Here is a 19803-nt window from a genome sequence, read left to right as displayed (position 1 = left end):
CGTCACACAACGTCAGGGGTGACGCGAGGTTGGCAGGCGGGGTCAGCGCGGGGGCGTGTCTGGGGCGCGCGCGGAGTGAACGCCGCTGACGTCGGGCTCAGGTGCGCGTGCCCGCCCGCTCCGCCGCCTGCTTGTCCGCGCGTGGGCCAGGTGGCGGCCCGCAAGCTCCAGGTGGCGGCGTCGGGGAGACGAACAGTCCCCGCCGGGCAGGCAGCGGGAAGGAGCCCGGGACTGGCCTCACGTGACAGCAGGAGGTCGCTGCGGGGACGGTCAGCCCGGTGGGCCAAGGCTGCACCGGGCGAGGCAAGGCGTCCGGCCGCACCCTCGCGGGCCAGGCGGGACCTCCCCGCGGCGGCGCCCGGGCTGCCGTTCCCCTTTCCGCGGCTCCTCCCGCGCCGAGGCGAAGCGGCTCCTCCGCTGGGCCGAGTCCGCCAGTCCGCTGGCGGTCATGGAGCGCTATCCCCGGAGCCCCCGCGCGGCCCGCGACCTCACGCCCTCCGATCCTCGCTAGCTCTTGGCATTGGGCCTTTTCTCCGCCACCCAACCCGGTCTTCGGAGCCTGTGGTGTTGTGATTCGGACGAAATGGAAGAAAAGGAGCGATGTGACCCCTTCGGTTCTGCCCTCCTGCATTGAGGCCTAGTTGGCATCTGCAGAGAGGAAAACACGGCCAGGAAAGCGTGGTGTTTCTTTTTTTCCAAAGGGGGTGGGAGGGGAAGGCGGCAGCCAAAGGGAGGAATCCTACGTTTTATATGTTTTTTTTTTCTTTGTTAATTCTACACTTTGAAAGTGTTGGCTAAATAAACTAATCCAAAAGTTATTTTTTCCTATCGAGAAGACAGAAAAAGGTAGATTTTTTTTTTTGTCCCTTTTGATTCCAACCTTTCCTCCCAGTGACAAAGCATAAATCATGAACACCAGAGAATAAATAGGTGAATCTCAGGAATCCGAAGACAGAAACCTAGACTTTCCTCAGGAGGGAAGGAGCGGAGTGTTTAGCGGCTCTGCCTGGAACCTAAATCGAAAAACATGAGTTGCGTGCCATGGAAAGGAGACAAGGCCAAAGCTGAATCCTCGGACCTTCCCCAAGCAGCGCCCCCACAAATCTACCATGAGAAGCAGCGCAGGGAGCTCTGTGCTCTTCATGCTCTCAACAACGTCTTCCAGGACAGCAACGCCTTCACGCGGGAAACGCTGCAGGAGATTTTCCAGAGGTAGGACTCCCCTGCTTGGCATCTCGATCCCCCCCACTTCTTGGTATTTCTGAGTTTGTGTGGGTGGTGCAGTGTCTCGGGGACAGAAACCTTCAAACCTACAGGTTTGGAATTTAGATGCTGGGGGCAGGAATGAGGCACACAGAAATGGCAGGCAGGTAGTCACCATCTATGGTCCATCTGTGGTGGACTAACCTCAGTTGTGCTGTCTCCACGGCTGGAGTCAGACAGAGGACTCCGTGTGGCATGTGTTATTCCCATTTGTGATGAAGACAGGGCTCAGTGGGTCCTATCTCCACTGGTGGTCACTGCTCTATTGCCTCCCTAACAGACCTGCCACCAAGGAGTTTACAATCTAGGAGGGATACAAAATACATCCACATTCAGCCATCTGTTACCAAAGGTGGGACATGGTGGAAATCTCAAGAAAAGTATACCCACAATGCTTAGCTGTTCTGGGGCCATGTGCTGCCTGCCCATGGTGTGTCCTTCATTTGTTCTGTGTGACTTCCTCACAGTTCGTTTTACTGATAGAGAAATGAATAGAAAGGTCAAGTAATTTGTTCAGAGTAGCTTCTGAACCAGCTACGCTGCGATTAGAGCAGACTCCAGCTCTCTCCTGCTGTGTGATAACTTTAGTGGGGCTGGTGTGAAGTTCAGTGATAAGAATGCTTGCACATTACGTAGGGGGTCCTAAGTGCAGTCCCTAAAAGTGTGTCCCTAAAAGACTGTAGAACAAATATGCCACTCTACAAGTGGTCCAGGGTACAGTTTTATGCCCGTTGCTTTGCTTTCTGAAGGGCCTTGAGAGTTAGTTCTATAGTGTCTGACTGGACCCAGCAACATGACAGAAGTTCATAGCAGCTTTGACAGTGAGCCTGTCTTACCCCTCCAACTGGAAAAGACCTCAGGACAGAGAGAGCTCAAGGATGCTGTAAGTGGTATACACTGAGGTCCTCATTTGGAGCTGCACAGGAACATGCGGTACAGCTAGGATGTTTGGGGTGATTGGTATGCCTAAGTGTGGACCACTTAACTTGAAAGAACTACAGGAGTCTCTGAGAAGAGCTGTATCCTGAGTGCTCTTACAGAACTACAGTGAGAGTAATTACTTTCTAGTGCCAGTGAAAGATCAGAGGGCAGCAGGGCCGATGTGCCACTTGCTCTCTGTAAGTACAGCTCAGTCCTCAGAAGACGAAGCTCTGGGGGTAAGAAAAGGTGTCTTCCACCACCCAGTCATGTGACAGAAAGGAGAGCCCAGGCTACTTCTGAACGACTTCCCTTTGGCCAGCTGTTAATGTTCTTCTGGGTAGCTCTGAATTGTTTTCTCATCTCTAACCAGGGAGAAGGAAATGACTGGCCATGGGCACCTGAGTGTGCTCGCTGCTACTTGGTACTTAGAGCAACCTTAGCCATGGCCTGGGAAGCCCAGACAGAGTTGCTGTCGTTTGCCTAGTTTTACCCACCAGTAAATTAATGTCAGATTGTATGTAGTTAGTCACGGTCAGGTTGACAGGTTCTGACCTCTGTGAGTTTGGCTCCTGGACTGACAAGGGAGTTAATGAGACACTAACAAACCAACTCTCTGCTCCATTCTGAGGACTCCCTGTGCAGCCGCAGAGTCCTCACACCCAGCTTGGGAGGTAGGCACTATTGTTTCCTATATTCCAGATGAAGATATTAGGACGTGGAGTCTGTATTTGTTAATGTTGAGATTTCTGCCAGGCTTTATAACCTCCAGAGGGCTCCTCCTGGCTTCTTGCTGGAAAATCTCAGAGACGTAGGAACTTGAGTAGCTGCTTTTCTGGCTAGTCAGTCAGCAGGATTTGGGGTCTGGGCTTTATATGTCTGGATAATTGGGCATCTCTCAGATGTGTTTTTCCTGGGTGAATGATGCTGAATACCTGGCAGTCACCGCATGGGACCTGGCAGTCACCGCATGGGACCTGGCAGTTACCGCATGGGACCAGGGCCCTGTTGCTTTTGAAGCTTTAGCAAATTGCAGTATATTTCTGTGTTCCCTCTCAGTGCAGTACGGGTACGGGCTGACCAGTAAGAAAATTCCAAAAATGGAGTTCTATTATAGAGCATTTTTACTTGTAAAGGTTCTGTGTAGATAAGTAGGGACACTTCCCCCAAATGTATGTAAAGAACCTGGAGAAAATGGAAGAAAAGGTGAGAGGGGGAAGACCAGCCACTTGCAGTTGCCAGGTACCAGGAGGCAGAGAAGACAAGCTGAGCGGGGCACCTCAGGGCTGTACACATGACCGAGGTCCAGAGAGAGCCACAGATACTGGGACAGTCTCTTTAGAAACTGGCATTCAGAGAGTCACTGACAGAGTGACCCGCGGGTTTTAAACTGTGGCTCATGAGGGGCAGAGTTGGGAGGACGGTGTGGATAAGAGCTGTTTGTCGGGAGGAAACTCATCCTGGCAGTGGAGCTAGTTAGAGGAGGAGGAAACAAAAGCAGGATAGAATCCGAAGAGAGTTGTGGATGTGGGATGACTCATGCGCGGGAGAGAAGTGAGTTAAGAATTCAGGACTGGGCTAATGCTGATTAGCAACAACAGGCAGGGCAGGGAAGAGTCAGAAGTGACTGAGGCTGGATCCAGGGGAAAAGCGTCCTCAGAGCATATGTCTCGCCTCGTACACTGGACCACGTGTCCGTCTAAACTTTGAAAATAAAGGGCTTAGAGGTGCACTCATAGAGGATTGGATTTATGGCCTTATGCATGTTCTCGAGTGTTCTGCCACTGTAGGCCCTCAGCTTGCAGAAGTATTTACCTTACTCGTCTGGGTGTTTTGAATGTCTTTGGACCACATACATGTGTTGGGTCATCTGGAACTGGAGTTGCAGGTGGTTGTCAGCAGCCACGTGGGTTCTGGGAACCAAACCTGGGTCCTGGGCGCCAAATAGTAAACTCTAGGGATTGGAGTAGCTTATCCATGCCCTGGATGGGCACGGCTGACGCTTACCTACTCCTGTGTGTTTTATTGAGAAACATCAGGAAATTCTGATGAAAGAATTAAGGAAGAAAAAAAGTTGATTAAATCTCTCCCTTCCCTCCTTTTCTCTTTTTATTAAAATCCAAAACATTGCCATAGCAGGCCCAGTAGTAACTTTGGAGTGGACTGAGGACATAGTGGTGACCTAGGCTAGAACCCACCTTAGAGCCCCCACTTGTGTTTTTAACAGCAAACAGGAGAGGCTTGCTGTGAGCTCCAGGATGTCTGTGGAAATGGATGAGGCAGTCCTGAGCAGCACCTACTATATCCAAGAGGCTCTGCTGGAGCAGCGTGGGGCCGCAATCCCAGGCAGGCTGTTCAGTGTTGTCTTATAAGGCTGGATCCTCTCTGTGCCACCGACCAGCTGTGCGTGACTGTGCAAGTCACTGTAACCCTTGCACCTCAGCTTCCTTGTTTACAGTACCTAAAGATTGTGAAAGGATTAAATAACACCCATGAAGCAGCTAGCCTAGTTGGGCAGTCAGTTAGCCTTAAAGTCAAAGAAAGGACTTTTGTCGGGCAGGTAGCAGATCACAGGGGTAGACAATCCCGCATCTTCAAATGACCATGGGTGAATAAAAATGGGTGCAATGAAGAAACCAAAATAGCCATTTCATGGGTAAAGGAAAAGTTTATTCCAAAGTGCCTCGCTGTCTCTCAGGAAAGCAGAAATGACGGGACTTGGGGGGATTTCCGGGTCTTTAAGGGGAACAGGTACTTAGGAGGAAGGTAATCTGTAAACTGGGCTATAACAAGAACTTACTGAATAGAGCTCGAAGGAGCCTAAAAGCTAGCATAGACCTTGATATGCTAATGACACCATAGGCATATATGTTAGTGCGAGGCCCCTTTTGCCAGAGATGATAAGGTTGCTTATTTTTAGCAGATGGAAGCTAGTTTTCCAAGTCCCCAGGGGATGGGGGTGCTGGCTTTTGTCTAAATGCCAGCCTTTGGGAAAAGAGATTTCTTGGGACCAGACAACTAGCCCTGTAGAGTGGAATGGAAATTGTTGTTAGCAATTCCTATATTGATCAATTTGGGATTTCTTTGAAAGGAGATCTCGTAGTCCAGACTGGTTATGTATTGGAAGATGATCTTGAGTTTCTGCTCCTCGGGCCTCCACCTCCCAAGTTCTAGACAATAGCCCCATGTCAATATAGGTCAGCTTGGGCGTGTTTATTAGATGCCAAGGCCTGGCTGAAAGATAGTACTAAAAAGGTTTCAGGAATACTGTTTGCTTGAATGTACGCCAGATGAATTCTTCAGTAAATTAGTATTGATGATATTTGGATAAATTGGTATTATGTGTGATCCTCTGAGTCTCCCTCCGTTGTCATAGAATCAAGAAGGATTCTGTGGACTAGACAACATGAGGCTGAGGCTGAGGAAGCTGTGGGATTTGGCTTGTAGTCAGAAGCAGGATACTAAAGGCCACATAATTTTCATGCCTGAAGTGCATTTTGCCCTCTGGAGAGGACAGCAGCAGCAGCTGAGCAGGGTGGGGCTTGGAGCGGGCTAACCTTTGGTGAATCTGTAGGAGCCCAGGCTGAGCGGGGTGGGGCTTGGAGTGGGTTAACCTTTGGTGAATCTGTAGGCGCCCAGCTGAGCAGGGTGGGGCTTGGAGTGGGCTAACCTTTGGTGAATCTGTAGGAGCCCAGGCTGAGCAGGGTGGAGCTTAGTTTTGTCAGCTGTTAGTGTTGATGGACAAGTTGGTTAAAGTCTTCACACTTGGCGTGTGATGTTGTGGCACATGCCTAGTGTTCCCAGCACCTAGGAGTTGGAAGCAGGAGGATAAGGAGTTTTAAAATATCTTCAGTTAAATACTGACTTTGATATTAGCTCAGGCTACACGGAACCTTTTATAAGAAAAAATTTACCACTTAACTTTAGAATTAAAATACACACACACACACACACACACACACACATACATTTTATCCTATCTGGGTGTGGTGATACACACTTTTAACCCCAACACTGGGAAGGCAGAAAGGCAGGAAGATCTCTGTGAGTTCAAGGCCAATTTGGTCTACAAAGTGAGTTCCAGAACAGCTAGGGACACAGAAAAGCCCTGTCTCAAAATAAGCAAGCAAACAAACAAACACATGAATGAATGAATGAATGAATGATCCACAATCATGGCAGAGTAGGGCTGCTTTCTGTAATACTGCTGCTAGGTTTCTGGATGGCTACCAGAAGGAGCTTTTTTACTTTCCTTTTTTTTGTTTGTTTTTTTTTTTTTCTGTTTTGTTTTGTTTTGTTTGAGACAAGGTTTCTCTGTGTAGCCCTGGCTGTCCTGGAACTCACTCTGTAGACTGGGCTGGCCTCGAACTCATAGAGATCCACCTGTGTCTGCCCCCTGAGTGCTGGGATTAAAGTTAAGCCCAGCCACCGCAAAGCCAGGAAGGAGCTCTTTGACAAGGCCAGCAAACACTCGTTTTTATATAGGCTGGCCTGTCAGGGGGCCCTATTGCAGAAAGCCTCTAGACAGGTTACTGCTAGCTTGTGGAACTACCTTATTCTCTGCCAGCTTTCACGAACATACTCTGAGTGGAGACACTAGCAGCCAGATTGTGGGTCCTCCTAGAGGAAACATCCTAATCTTGGGCTGGCTTGCCTTCTTTTTGAGATTTCTTGTTCAAGTGCCCAATCCTTGGCTTTCTGGGTAATTGGGAGATGGGACTTGAAGCAAAAAAGAAATTAAAAGAAATGGGCACATAAAAAGCAAGTCTGTGTGGGTATGTGGCCCTGAGTGCAGGGACCTGGAGAACCTACAGGTGTAGGATCCCTAGGAGCTGCAGCTGGGTGGTGTGAGCTGCGTGTGGTAGATCTTGGCATTCACTCAGGTGCTCCAGGAGAGCTCGCGGCCCTGGCTGGGTCTCTCCAGCCCCATGCCTCAGGCTTTTTTACGTACATAGAATGAGCTCATACTTTTTCTTGAGAGGCGTAAAACGAGGCACTTACTAAGGCAGCTGCCCTGGTGATGGTGTCAGAAGTAAATGATAATTGCTTCATGTGTAGGGAGATGGTGCCTTTGTTCTGGAGATGAGCAGGTGAGCCCTTTTTCCTTTAATGTTACTATTATTTTTAAATGTGTAGGATGGTGATATCAATTTTCTCCAGTAATGTCACTAGGTATATCAGCCACACTCCAGGGTAGGCCCCATGGTCAGGAGCAGTTGGCCAATATAAAACAGATTCTATATTTGCATTTTTTTGTACACTTTTTTTTCTAATCTTTCTTTCTAGTTTGATTTTGTTGTTGTTGTTGAGAGAAAAACCATGAAGTTGAGTGATTAGGTAGGTGAGAAGGATCTGAGAGGAGTTGGGAGAGGGGGAGAAGAGAATGAGATCAAAATATATTGTTTGGGGGCGGAGAGATGACTCAGCAGTTAAGAGCACTGACTGCTCTTCCGAAGGTCCTGAGTTCAAATCCCAGCAACCACATGGTGGCTCACAACCATCTGTAATGAGATCCAATACCCTCTTCTGGTGTGTCTGAAGATAGCTACAGTGTACTTACATATAACAATAAATAAATCTAAAATATATATATACACACACACACACATATATATAGTTTGAAAATAATTAAAGACACGAGTCAGGAAAATTCTTTTTAATGTGAAGGTATTTTACCTGCATATACGTTTGTACCATATATGTGCCTGGTGCCAGCAGAGGCCAGAAGGCACTGGATCACTAGGAACTAGAATTACAGATTGTTAGGAGCCATCACATGACTGCTTGGAATCAAAACTGGTTAAGTCTTCCTTAAGCCCTGAGCCAGCTCTCCAGCCCTAAATCCCTGCGCTGTCCAGTGTGCCAGTGTCCCAGCACGGAGGAGGTAGCAGGTGGATCTCTGTGAGCTCGAGGCTTGCCTGGTCTGCTTATTTTTATTTGATGGGTATTCTGCTATTTTGGCTGCATGTATACTTGTGTCCTATTGTGTCCACTGTTTGTGGACACCAGAGAAGGGACTCAGATGCCCTGGAACTGTAGTTGTAGATGGTTTGAGCCACAGTGTAAGTGCTGGGTCATCCTTCAAGTCCCTCCATCCCCCTTTTGTCTTTTGAGACAGGGTTTCACACTGTAGCCCAGGCTGACCTGGAACTCTTGGCAGTCCTGCCTCAGACTCCTGACTGTTGGGATCACAGGTGTGCACCATCATCCCCTGCAACCGGAGAGTTTTAAACCGTGTCAAGGGCATGTTTTAGTTTTGAAGAAGGGGGTTTGTGATATGGGTCAGTTGGCAAAGTGTTTGCTTGGCATGCATGAGGCTGTAGCATTGCTAACACCCACTCCAAATCAACATGGGTGCTATGCTTGAAGAAGTTTTTGATTTTATTTTAAGCAAGAGTTCTTAAAATTTTAGAATTGATCTCTTTGGGTCAAAGTAGATCTTTTTTTTGTTTTTGTTTTTGTTTTTCGAGGCAGGGTTTCTCTGTGTAGCTGTCCTGGAACTCACTCTGTAGACCAGGCTGGCCTCAAACTCAGAAATCCCCCTGCCTCTGCCTCCCAAGTGCTGAGATTAAAGACATGCGCCACCACTGCCTGGCTCAAAGTAGATCTTTTCTTCTGGAAATGACATGTTACTGCCTCTGGACCTCTTCCTTCCAGAGGAACCTGCCACAGTTTTCTTTCTTTTTCCATCGTGTGATCCGTCTTTGATCCTATCACTTGGGAGGCAGAGGCAGACAGATCTATCTCTTTGAGTTCCCAGACAGCCAGGGCTATGTAGAGGGACCCTGCCTCAAAAACAAACGAACTAACAAAACCCACCATCAACAAAAAGACATGCTGACCCTCCTCCAGTCAAAATGGCCTTCTTCATCTGCTGGCTTGTCGAGACTGTGAGAACAAAGTAATCTGGTTGGGAGTGTTCTCAGCACAGGCCTTACTGGAAAATAGAATTGCTAAAAGGAGCAATAAAAAGAAAGGGCTTCAAAAAAAAAAAAAAAAAAGCCGGGTGTGGTGGTGCACCCAACACTCGGGAGGCAGAGGCAGGCAGAGTTCTGAGTTCCAGGACAGCCTAGTCTAAAAAGTGAGTTCCAGGACAGCCTGGGCTATACAGAGGAACTCTGTCTCGAAAAACCAAAAAAAAAAAAAAAAAAAGAAAAGAAAAGAAAAGAAAAGAACTGGCTTGGCATAATGGGGTGCTTGTATGCCCATAATCTTGGCATTCAGGAGCTGAGCAAGAGGATCCTGATCTCGCGGCCAGCCTGGGCTTAGTTGAAAGCTGGGTGGGCCACCAGAGCTACAATTGAGTACCTTTTCCCCCCCTTTTTCCTTTTTTTTTTTTTTTTTTGACAAGGTTTCTGTGTGTAACCCTGAAGGTCCTAGAACTTGCTCTGTAGAGCAGACTGGCCTCAAACTCAGACATTAACTTGTTTCTGCCTGTAAGGCTTTTTCCCCAGTTGATCCTTTGTGCTTTTAATGTTTCTTTTGTTCAGGATACACATAGGCACACACACACATGCGCACTGACTATAGATGGGTTCTGCATTCCAGGGTAATATAGGCCTCATTCCTCTTCATTGCCTTTCATTTGGCTCTAGTTCGTGCAGCTATGCTGTCTGTCCCAGCCACTACACACATCTGAATAGTTAATGATTACAGAAGTACAGACCTTACAGCATTTAAATTGCAAACAGCAGGAGTAACAGTTACTACCTGTGCCATTTAAAACACCATATACCAATTACTAGTGCTTTTGCCTTTATAGTAAAGATCTCACTATTTAGTTCCCACTGGCTACAACTCACTAAGTAGATGAGGTTGGACTTGAACTCAAAGACCTGCCTTGCCTCTGCCTCCTGAGTGCCAGAATTATACCTGTGTGCCACCAGTACACCCAGCTTTGCCAGTGGTTTTTTTATTATAAGGTTTGTGTCCAAGCAGAACATGGGCAGTAGGACTGCTGCAGCGACAGAGGCCAGTGCCTCCGAGAATCATCTCTTGTGGTCACTCCTCAGAAGGCCAGCTAGGTCCCAACCTTCCTCAGTTGTTTTGCATCAGGAGGGTCGATCTCCAGGCTGGCAGGAGCCAGGCATGCGATTCTTGGGTAGAAACTTGTGAGACTGTTCTGCTGAGGGAACCAGCTTCCAGGAGCAGTGCTGTAAAGTGCTCTTCTGGTGGTACAAGCCTGGGGAGACTGGGGGGGGTCAACAAGCCTAAATGTTTCCTTTTCCATCTGTAGGCTGTCTCCGAACACTATGGTGACGCCCCACAAGAAGAGCATGCTGGGAAATGGGAACTATGATGTGAATGTCATCATGGCAGCACTTCAAACCAAAGGCTATGAAGCTGTTTGGTGGGACAAGCGAAGGTAGAAAACCAAACTTGATTTGCGGACAAGAACAGGCTGTGGTTCCTACCCCAAGTGAAGGGGGCAACCATGGAGTGTGGGAGCTTGACACCTTTTCTCTTCTGCAGGGACGTGGGTGTCATTGCTCTTACTAATGTCATGGGCTTCATCATGAACCTGCCCTCCAGCCTCTGCTGGGGTCCACTCAAGTTGCCTCTCAAAAGACAGCACTGGATCTGTGTTCGTGAGGTGGGAGGGGCCTACTACAACCTTGACTCCAAACTCAAGATGCCAGAGTGGATTGGAGGCGAGAGTGAGCTCAGGTAACTGCGAGGCTGGGCTGCTGGGCTTTTAGTTTGGCATGCTGGGGAAGTTGGGCTCGTCTGATTATTTGACAGGAAATGAAATTCCCGTGTTCTGGGATCCTCTCCCTGTCCCCTTGGAATCATAGGGTTTTGGACTTAATTAGGACTCCATCCCTTTGATGAACAGGTTTCACGTTCTTTGATTCTAGCTTTCTGGTTTGGTGGGACTGACAATGTCACCTCTCCACTTAGACAACTGCCAGTTAGGAGTTGACATCGTTCCAGGCATGGTTAAGTTTCCATGTGTCTGGTTTGTATTTGTCAAGACAGGGTCTCTCTGTATTCCTGGCTATCCTAGAACTTCCCTATGTAGACTAGACTGTTCTCAAACTCAGAGATTGGGCTTCTGCCTGCCTTTGACTCCACACCCTGCCCTATGACTGAAGTTTTTCCTTTTATTACTGTATGTGTTCAGGTGCCTGTGTGCTCCTGGGCATGTGTGGAGGTCAGAGGACAGTTCCCAGGGCTGGTCCTCCCCTTCACTGTGGGTTCCTAGGATCTCAGTCAGATTGTGAGGCCTGCTTGGCAAGTGCTGTACACCCAAGTTTGCTGCTGCTTTGTTTGTGTGAAGCTTAGTAACCACTAGAATGTGCAGTGTTCTTGTCCTTATGCCGGCAGCCACTAGTGACAAGAACATATGAGAATGTGCAGGAACTGAGACAGATTCTAGCAGGAATGGAAGGGTAACCAGTCACCCTTTGAGTTTTAAGATCGTCATGGGTGTAGCTTGGTGGTGGTGGGAGACACCCATAATCTACTTGAGAGGAAGAGACCGGTGGACCTCTGATGGGGAGGATTCTGGTGAGTGGGTGGTCCCGGGACTGCAATCTGCAACTCACTGGCATCTCATTTCTTGCCTATTCCCTTTTCCACAGGAAATTTCTAAAATACCATTTGCGAGGTAAAAACTGTGAACTCCTACTGGTTGTACCGGAAGAAGTGGAAGCCCATCAGAGCTGGAGGGCCGACGTGTGACAGTTGTTTGACCCTCTTTGTCTCAACCCTCCAGACCTCTTTGATGTGCTGTGGCCTCTACAGTCCACTTCCCCAAACATCTCATTGGGTTTTCCCTTCAGATTTGCCAGTGCAATAGGACAGATGTGTGGACTGTCACAGAGCCACCCAGCAGTCTGTGCCTGGGGGAAGAAGGTAGGAGCTCTGAACACTTAGGGCAAGCCATTGAACCCTTTGCTATTTCAGAGAGGGAGCCAAGAAGGGCGTCCTTTGAGGGGGCTGGGTTATTTCTCCCTTTCCATAAGGTCTTGATACAGGCTCTGCTGGTAGTGTCACTGATGCTTCAGGCTTACGGAAAGGCCGCCCCTTTTCTCTCCTGTGGCACCATGGGGTCTGAGGACACAGTACATGCAGAGCCAAGAAACTGTCAAGACTCCAGCAGTCACACTGCATGTCACCTGCAGTCCATTAGGCCTCTTCTTGGTCCCTTTAAACCCCAGCCAGCCTTGGGGTTTTATAAGAGGCTCTGCTATTCCAAAATAGGTGAATTGCACATCATTCTAGCAAGACAGTGGTGAAAGATATGCCTAATACCACGTGGGTAAAGCCAGAGTAGGGTAGTCACTGGTGGCTCTTCACTCTAATCGTGTCCCTATCATTTCACTACATTGACTGGGGAGGCTTTGGGACAAGACAATGAACAGGGAGAGTACTCATAGTTGGCCCATTTTTAGCAAAATCAAACACATCTACACTGACCTAAAATTCCATAGTTTGGGACAGAGTTGGGCGAGGAACTGCCATGAAGGTAAGCTTCAGGGTTTGAGCCCGGTAGGCACGTCCTGAGCTCCAGAGCTGTGGCAGCAATCTCAGGTTGGCTGTATGCATCAAGCTAGAGCCTCTGAGTTTGGCGTCTGTGTAGTTTCTTTGACAAACAGGGTTGGCTTGCCCCACTTCAACTAGTTCTAGATCATTTTTTTCTTGTAATTTTGGAAAATGAGGGGAAATAATTACCATACCCCCATACCAATGTGTTTGTGGTGGCCTTCAAGGCAGGTGACCTGGCCAGCCCTTACCGATCCATGGTCTCTGCAGGTCTGAGAGCTGCCCCACTGGCCTGCTTCTTCTCCCTTGGCAGCAGAGCTACCTGGGGCTTGCATGTTAATCCTGAGCAAGCTTGTTGGGGTGAAGGGGGGCTGTCTCCCCACTGTGACTGGAGTGCATGTTTACACCAGCACTTTTTCTGCACATGTATCTTCAATCCAACAAGGCCGTTTTTTATTCAAGTGGCAGAGGCCTCGAGTGGCTACTGCACTGCGCTCAGCCATGGTCATCTGCACCATTTTCTACACCAGATCTGCTTGGCACCATGGGGAACTCTGCCCCTGCACAATGACATTCCAATCACTACCAGCCAGAAGTTACAGCCGACCTTGCTGATTGTCACAAGCAGGACCTTGGGTCCATTGGCACTGTCGGTGATAGTAAGCCATTTCTTGGGAAGAGGAGACTCTTCCCTACAGATCTGCTTGGGCCTGTGCAAATGGCACTGCAAACGAGCCACACACACGTGGAGTCCATGAGCTAGTGGGATGTACAAAGACGCTTAAGCATTTCAGGGCTGGTTCTGTTCATATCCAATTCTGGTGCTTAGGAACAGGGACCCATGTTAATGCCCCAGGGCAAAGCCCCACTCCTGTGAAGGAAGGGGCAGCCTGACCCTGACGCCCAGCAAGGGGCAGCCCTAGGCTTTGTTTTTCTTGCTTTATTCCCTTTTCTGTTGGCCTTGTGCTGGGTTTGTTTACAAAGATGTATTTTGTTTAACCAAATATTAAAAATGAAAAGCTGAACACAAGTCTACTTGTCTGATTATGTAAAAACCTTTGGCAGGATTTTGTCATAGAAGGGATGTCACCACTCTGAGACACAGTAATCAGATTTCCTAGCTGAAAAACCAAGAGAAAGTACTCACTTTGTGAGATTAGTTCAGAGGTGCCCCGACCACACTGCTGTGCTTGCAGTGGGGAGGCTGTGTCAGGAGGATCCGTCTGGATTACAGTGGAGGAAAGGCTGGGTACACTGGAGCTACAGGCCTGGAGAGCATATGACGTCAGCAGGCTTTGTGCAGATTCCTTAACCCATAGGAATACCACAACCTCCTAAATCACGTGAAGAGCTTAGAAAACCTGCACAATAAATCAAAGCCAAGCTAGATGTGGTTCTACAGCACTGCCCCAATTCTCAGGAGGTGGTTTTTCAGGTAGGAGATTGGATTGAGGTTTCTCAGAGGCAGGCAATTCTGAGTTTCAAGTCAGTATGGTCAACATAGACCCCATTTCTAGAGAAAAACAAAAGGCCAGTATTGAGTAGAAAGACTGCAGGGCTCAAAAAGAAGAGCTACAGTTGGATCTATTATCAGAGACTCTGCTGTTACTTAAAATAAATAAGCCGGACAGTGACAACGCATGCCTTTAATCCCAGCACCTGGGAGGGAGAGGCAGGCAGATTTCTGAGTTCAAGGCCAGCCTGGTCTACAGAGAGTTCCAGGGCTATACAGAGAAACCCTGCCTTGAAAAACCAAAAATAATAATATGTCTTTACCAGGTGTGCATGCCCATGATCCCTCAGCACTCAGGAGGACCAAGTTGAAAGCTAACCTGGGCTCTGGAGAGATTCTACCCACCAATAAAAACAAGAATATGATAACAAGCTCTATTTGCAAACCTCCTCTTTCTCAAGACTATAAGGCAAACATACAGAAAACAGGTTATAAATACAGTATAGTCTGCATATCCAGAGTCTGGCCTGCACTTTCTGTGGAGGGAGTCTTGAATTTGAGGCAATAATCACTACTATGTTCAATAATAAATGTTCTCTTTCCTTTTTGGAAACTTCACTAAACAGGAATTGGTGACTCCTGCCCTTAATCCTAGCACCTGGAAAGCAGAGGTAGGCAGGTCTGAGTTCTCAGCCAGCTCTAGTCTACAAATTAAGTTCCAGGATAGCCAAGGCTACACAAAGAAACAGTCTTGAAAAAAAAAAAAAAATAAAACAAACAAAAAACATACCACACACACAAGGAAAAGAAGAGAAAGCTTTTTGAGGTCAGACTGGTCTATGAAATGAGGTTGAAACAGATGCTGGCTGAAGCCAGAGGAAATTTGGCAGGCAGTGTTCCTGGCTTTCTAAAACAACCTAGGTGTGAAATACTACCACAAACACAGCAATAACACTTTCAGTTCGAGTTCTTTTAATATTTAAATACAAAAAGTGAGCGCTGACTTCTTTTTTATACATAAGCAGGTCTAAGAGCCAAACTCTGCAGAGGAAATGAGTGCCTGCTCTGCCCAGTCCCCCTCTGGCTAAAGCTACAGCCAGCCTCCCTTCTCTCTGGGATTCCTGGTGACTTCTGTACTCAGGTATAATGAATTTTGTCAGTGCCACGGTGCTTACATGTCCTAGACATTTCCATTAAAAAAAAGTCCTTATGGTCAGGGGTACTTACTTCTTTCCCACAATGGGCATGTAAGAACTTCCTTAGGAGCAGTTTATTAGAGAGTAGGCTAACCTTCCACATGGCTGTACTCCAGCATTGGAGTGAGAACAGGAAGAAGTAAGTGAGGGACTTCATTATGTAGGGCACAGGTGTACCTGGGGTCTCTCCATGAGAAACAGAGAAAGTTCCCACTATGTTCAAATAGATCCATGTGCCAAGGTTAAAAAAAAGAATAAAAAGTTCCAACAATCAGCAGTTCAAACACAAATGAATTTCAAAGTTCTCCCACAAGGACAAATACCGAAGGAAGAATCTACATCTTTCCAGGAAGTGGAGGTAGAGCCCCTGGCATTCCTCCTGACAGCCCTGTGTTAGGCCCTAAAAGTATCTGGAAAAGAAAAAAAAAAAAAAAAAGACTGTTAAGATACTGCATAGTTCCAGTCGTCGGTCCCTTCTGTCACACATGAGGGGCAGGCAAATTCTACACTGCCAAGTACCTGAAAGTACAGGGACCTGCTCCCACTTGGGGTTAAGTGCCAATCTCCTGGGGCTCTGCGGTTGGCCCACCGCCAAGAAGAACATGTGCTCACCTGCCGTTGCTGCAGTTGCTGCTGTTGCTCCATCTGCAACTTTTCTGTCTCAAAGACAACGGGAAGAACCAGGATCATGAAGGAAGTGGTCCCAATCCACAAAGCTGCCCTGGAAAATCTGCAGAGGGAAAGAGTGGATGAGGCGTCATGAAAAGGAAAGCCGGCACTCCGGCTAGGACCGAACCTGGAACAGGACGTGCAGTACCGCCCTCGATCTTCTAAAAGCGTACCCTACCAATTCCTTGCCCCCAGAGTCCTGGCAGAGGCAAGAGGAGCAGTAATTACCTAGCGATACAGTGCATTCTTATAAGCCTCGTATATACGTAACCTTAGTCTCATAACGACCCCGCCAGGTTAAGAACTCCCTTCTGGGGCTGGTGAGATGGCTCAGTGGGTTAGAGCACCCGACTGCTCTTCCGAAGGTGCAGAGTTCAAATCCCAGCAACCACATGGTGGCTCACAACCATCCGTAACAAGATCTGACCCCCTCTTCTGGAGTGTCTGAAGACAGCTACAATGTACTTACATATAATAAATAAATAAATAAATCTTTAAAAAAAAAAAAAGAACTCCCTTCTGCAGAAGACCAACCACACTCGGGGTATGACAATGAATCCAAGGTCACTCAAACTCTGCTCTGCGACTCCCGAGGCCCGCTGTCCTTTGACAGCACCCGTCACCCGTCCATGCCCGCTCCCGGTGGCTCTCCGTCGGCCCTTTTACCTGTACATCTTCTGAGCCACGAAGAGCGAGAGGTCAAAGGTGGCTCCGGCGGCTGACCGGACCCTCTCGGGAAACATCTCCGTCAGACCCCAGAGTCTCTCCGACAGGGTCTCGTCTAGCTGTGGTGGAGGAGGCGTGGGTCGTCGGTGAAGCGGCAGCAGCACCGCAACCGCCGAGCCCCGGGCCTGGCCCTTCCGTGCCGCGCGGAGAAGCCGCCCTCTCGGCTCGCGGCGTCCACGCCCCAACCGCCCGCCCTCGCCCCGCTCCCCGCCAGCCCTAGCACCTCGTCGTCGTCGTCTTCTTCCAGCTCCTCCTCGGCTTTCTCTGCCTCGGCTTTCGGGAGTAATTCCTCGGGGGACAGAGGCTCCCCAGCGCCGGCTGCAGCGACGGCGGCGGCCATGGCTGTAGGACACCGGAAGCGGAAGAGAGCAGGCGAAGCGGCCCACCCCTGGACAGAGCGTCTTCCGGAAGCGAGCCGGGCTGGCTAGAGAGAAAGCGTTGGCGTCTCCTCCAGCTCGCCCCCTTGGTGTCGCCAGCCTCTTAATTTCAACTGACTGTAAGAGTATGTTCAGGGAGAGATGCGGGTGCTTCTCAGCTATTCTGTGCCGTTGGGTCTGGGCTTGGCTCCGAAACTGCATATTTTAGAGAGATCTGGTTTTTGTTTATTTAATTTTTTTTTTTTTTTTTTTTTGGTTTTTCGAGACAGGGTTTCTCTGTGTAGCCCTGGCTGTCCTGGAACTCACTCTGTAGACCAGGCTGGCCTTGAACTCAGAAATCCGACTGCCTCTGCCTCCCGAGTGCTGGGATTAAAGGCCTGCGCCACCACGCCCGGCTTAATTTTTGAGACCAGGTTTCTCTGTATAGCCCTGGGCTGTCCTGGAACTCTCTGTAGACTCAGAGATCCACTTGCTACTGCCTCCCGAGTACGGGGATTAAAGGCGTGCACCACCACAAGTGAGCAATATGTGTACTTATGGAGGTCAGAGGACACTTGCAGTTGATCCTCTCTGTAACAGGGCCCCAGACCTTAGCACAACTGACTCCGTGTTTTTTGTTGTGTGTGTGTATGTGCGAGTGTGTGCTTAAAAGCTCACTCTGAGAAAGGCTTGCTAGGCTATACTGAGATCCTAAACACTGGCTAATAAAGATTTTCTATGGCTTAAAGCCCATGTCTACTCGGTCTTCTCTGGTGAATATTCACAACACTTTTCTTCCACCACGTGGGGCCTGGGGATCAAATTCACACTCAGCAGCAAGCATTTTTTTGGGTTTTTTTTTCAAGACAGGGTTTCTCTGTGTAGCCCTGGCTGTCCTTTGTAGACCAGACTGGCCTCAAACTCAGAAATCTGCCTGCCGCTGCCTCCCGAGTGCTAGGATTAAAGGCGTGGGCCACCACACCCTGCAGCAGCAAGCATCTTTAAACCACTTATTCATTTCATTCCCCCCCACCCCTGGGCCCACACACACATTAAAAGCACGGTTTCATGTAGCCCAGGCTAGCCTTGAACTCATTTTGTGGATGACCTTGAGTTTCTGATCCTCCTGCCTCCACCTCGAACTAAGGCCACAGGTGTGTCACCACACAGGAATCAAAACCAGGCCTTTATTCTACCAACTGAGCCACAAACATGATCTATTATTATTACTTTTTTTTTTTTTAAGTTCCAGGCTTGGCTGTCCTGGAACTCTCTATGAAAACATTCAACGCACAGAAATTCACCTGCCTCTCCCTCCAAAGTGCTGGGATTAAACTCATGCAACATCGTGCTCGGCTTATACGTAAGTTTAAGAGAGTCTGCTTAACAGTAAAAGGGTTTTCAACTATTGCAAAATTGCCAAGAGAGCAAACAGTGGAGCGGTACAATGTCACCCTCAGACCACTGGGGGGTGGACAAGACGATCCAGAAAATCCTGAGCCCGGAGCAGAGGACAGACCAGGGCTATGGCAGCGTTCAGCTCATAAGTCCTTCACAGTACAGCCGCTCTACGACCTTCTGACTCCAGCACCCTGCTTAAAGTGCCAGTGTTGGCAGGGGAAGTCACATCATTTGGACATACAAGTGCACCCTGAGGCTCCAGCTATAGCTCCTTCCCTTCTAGCCCTCACCTCACTGGACCGGTTTCTTCAACTGAAAAACAGTACTAAAGTTGTCATGAGAATTAAACACAGTTGCACACTTTTATTCCCAGCCCTCAGGAGGCAGAGGCAGGCACATCTCAAAGTTCTAGGCCAGCCTGGGTCAGCAGAGTTAGTTTCGTCCAGGACAGCAAAGGCTACACAAGAGAAACCCTGTCTTAAAGAAAAAAAAACAAAAAAACCAAAAAAAAAACCAAAAAAGATACCCAGCATCAGCAGTGCTCAATAAATGGTTGCCAAAAAACAGTCAGTGATCCGGACACAAGCAAGCCCCATTATTCCATAATGTCTACCTATTTGATGCATCTGGATCCTCTCTTGGTTTCTTCAGTATTAAGCGCTAGCAAGATGACTCATGGGGTAAGAACGCAAGTCACTAAGCTTGACAACCTGAGTTTGATCCTTAGGACCCACATGGGACAAAGAAAACTGACTCCTGACATTTGCCCTCCGACCTCCACATCGAGCAGTAGGACACACGCAACCTACCTCATAGAAACAGAAAATGTCGGAGTTAAAGGGGAGAAAAGTAGATCTCCAGGCCTGGCCCTTGAAAGATCAAGAGCTGCAATTCTCCACTATGCTCTCCTTGTTCACTCGCTGCAGTGTTCTGTTGGCTTGTAGGAGGGGCTTTAAGCTACAGTCTCGGTATAGACACCTCTGCCACAGTGGGCTGAGATTCAGGCCTCCAAGGTTTGCCCTGTCATCTACAGCAGTTTCCAAACTAAAGAGTGTGTTGTGTTGTCACGCTGGTTACAATTACGTGTCTTGACAGGGCTGAGCTGTGGAGATGTGAAATGTGTCTTTGACCTCAGCAGTGGGCTGAAGGGCTGAGGGGCTGCATGCCAGGGACTGAAGCCCACTGTCAGGCTCAGTACCAAATCAGGAGGTAACCACAGTAGCGGTCCTCAGGTTAATGCTCTGGCTTATGCCTATCTACCCGTGTTCCCTGCCTCTACCTGTGTTCCCTGCTGGACTCTGAGGACTGGATTTCTCTCTGGCTACAGGAGGCT

General features: G+C 48.5%; 2 protein-coding genes across 2 annotated transcripts; one reads left to right on the top strand and one right to left on the bottom strand.

The window, feature by feature from the left end:
- Positions 1-72: 72 nt before the first annotated feature.
- Josd1 (Josephin domain containing 1) lies at positions 73-13695 on the top strand. Its single transcript, NM_028792.3, has 4 exons — positions 73-1212; positions 10418-10546; positions 10654-10848; positions 11766-13695. The coding sequence occupies exons 1-4, from the start codon at positions 1028-1030 to the stop codon at positions 11863-11865; spliced, it is 609 nt and encodes a 202-aa protein (NP_083068.1). The 5' UTR covers positions 73-1027; the 3' UTR covers positions 11866-13695.
- A 1387-nt stretch (positions 13696-15082) lies between these two features.
- Positions 15083-17077, bottom strand: Tomm22 (translocase of outer mitochondrial membrane 22). Its single transcript, NM_172609.3, has 4 exons — positions 16937-17077; positions 16654-16772; positions 15931-16048; positions 15083-15728 (listed from the first exon to the last, which is right to left on the bottom strand). Exons 1-4 carry the CDS (start codon positions 17051-17053, stop codon positions 15654-15656), a joined length of 429 nt encoding a protein of 142 aa, NP_766197.2. The 5' UTR covers positions 17054-17077; the 3' UTR covers positions 15083-15653.
- Positions 17078-19803: the final 2726 nt, after the last annotated feature.

The sequence above is a fragment of the Mus musculus genome, chromosome 15 (assembly GCF_000001635.26).
Source record: "Mus musculus strain C57BL/6J chromosome 15, GRCm38.p6 C57BL/6J".
NCBI classification, from domain to species: Eukaryota; Metazoa; Chordata; class Mammalia; order Rodentia; family Muridae; genus Mus; species Mus musculus.
This window is presented reverse-complemented; position numbering and strand designations above follow the sequence as displayed.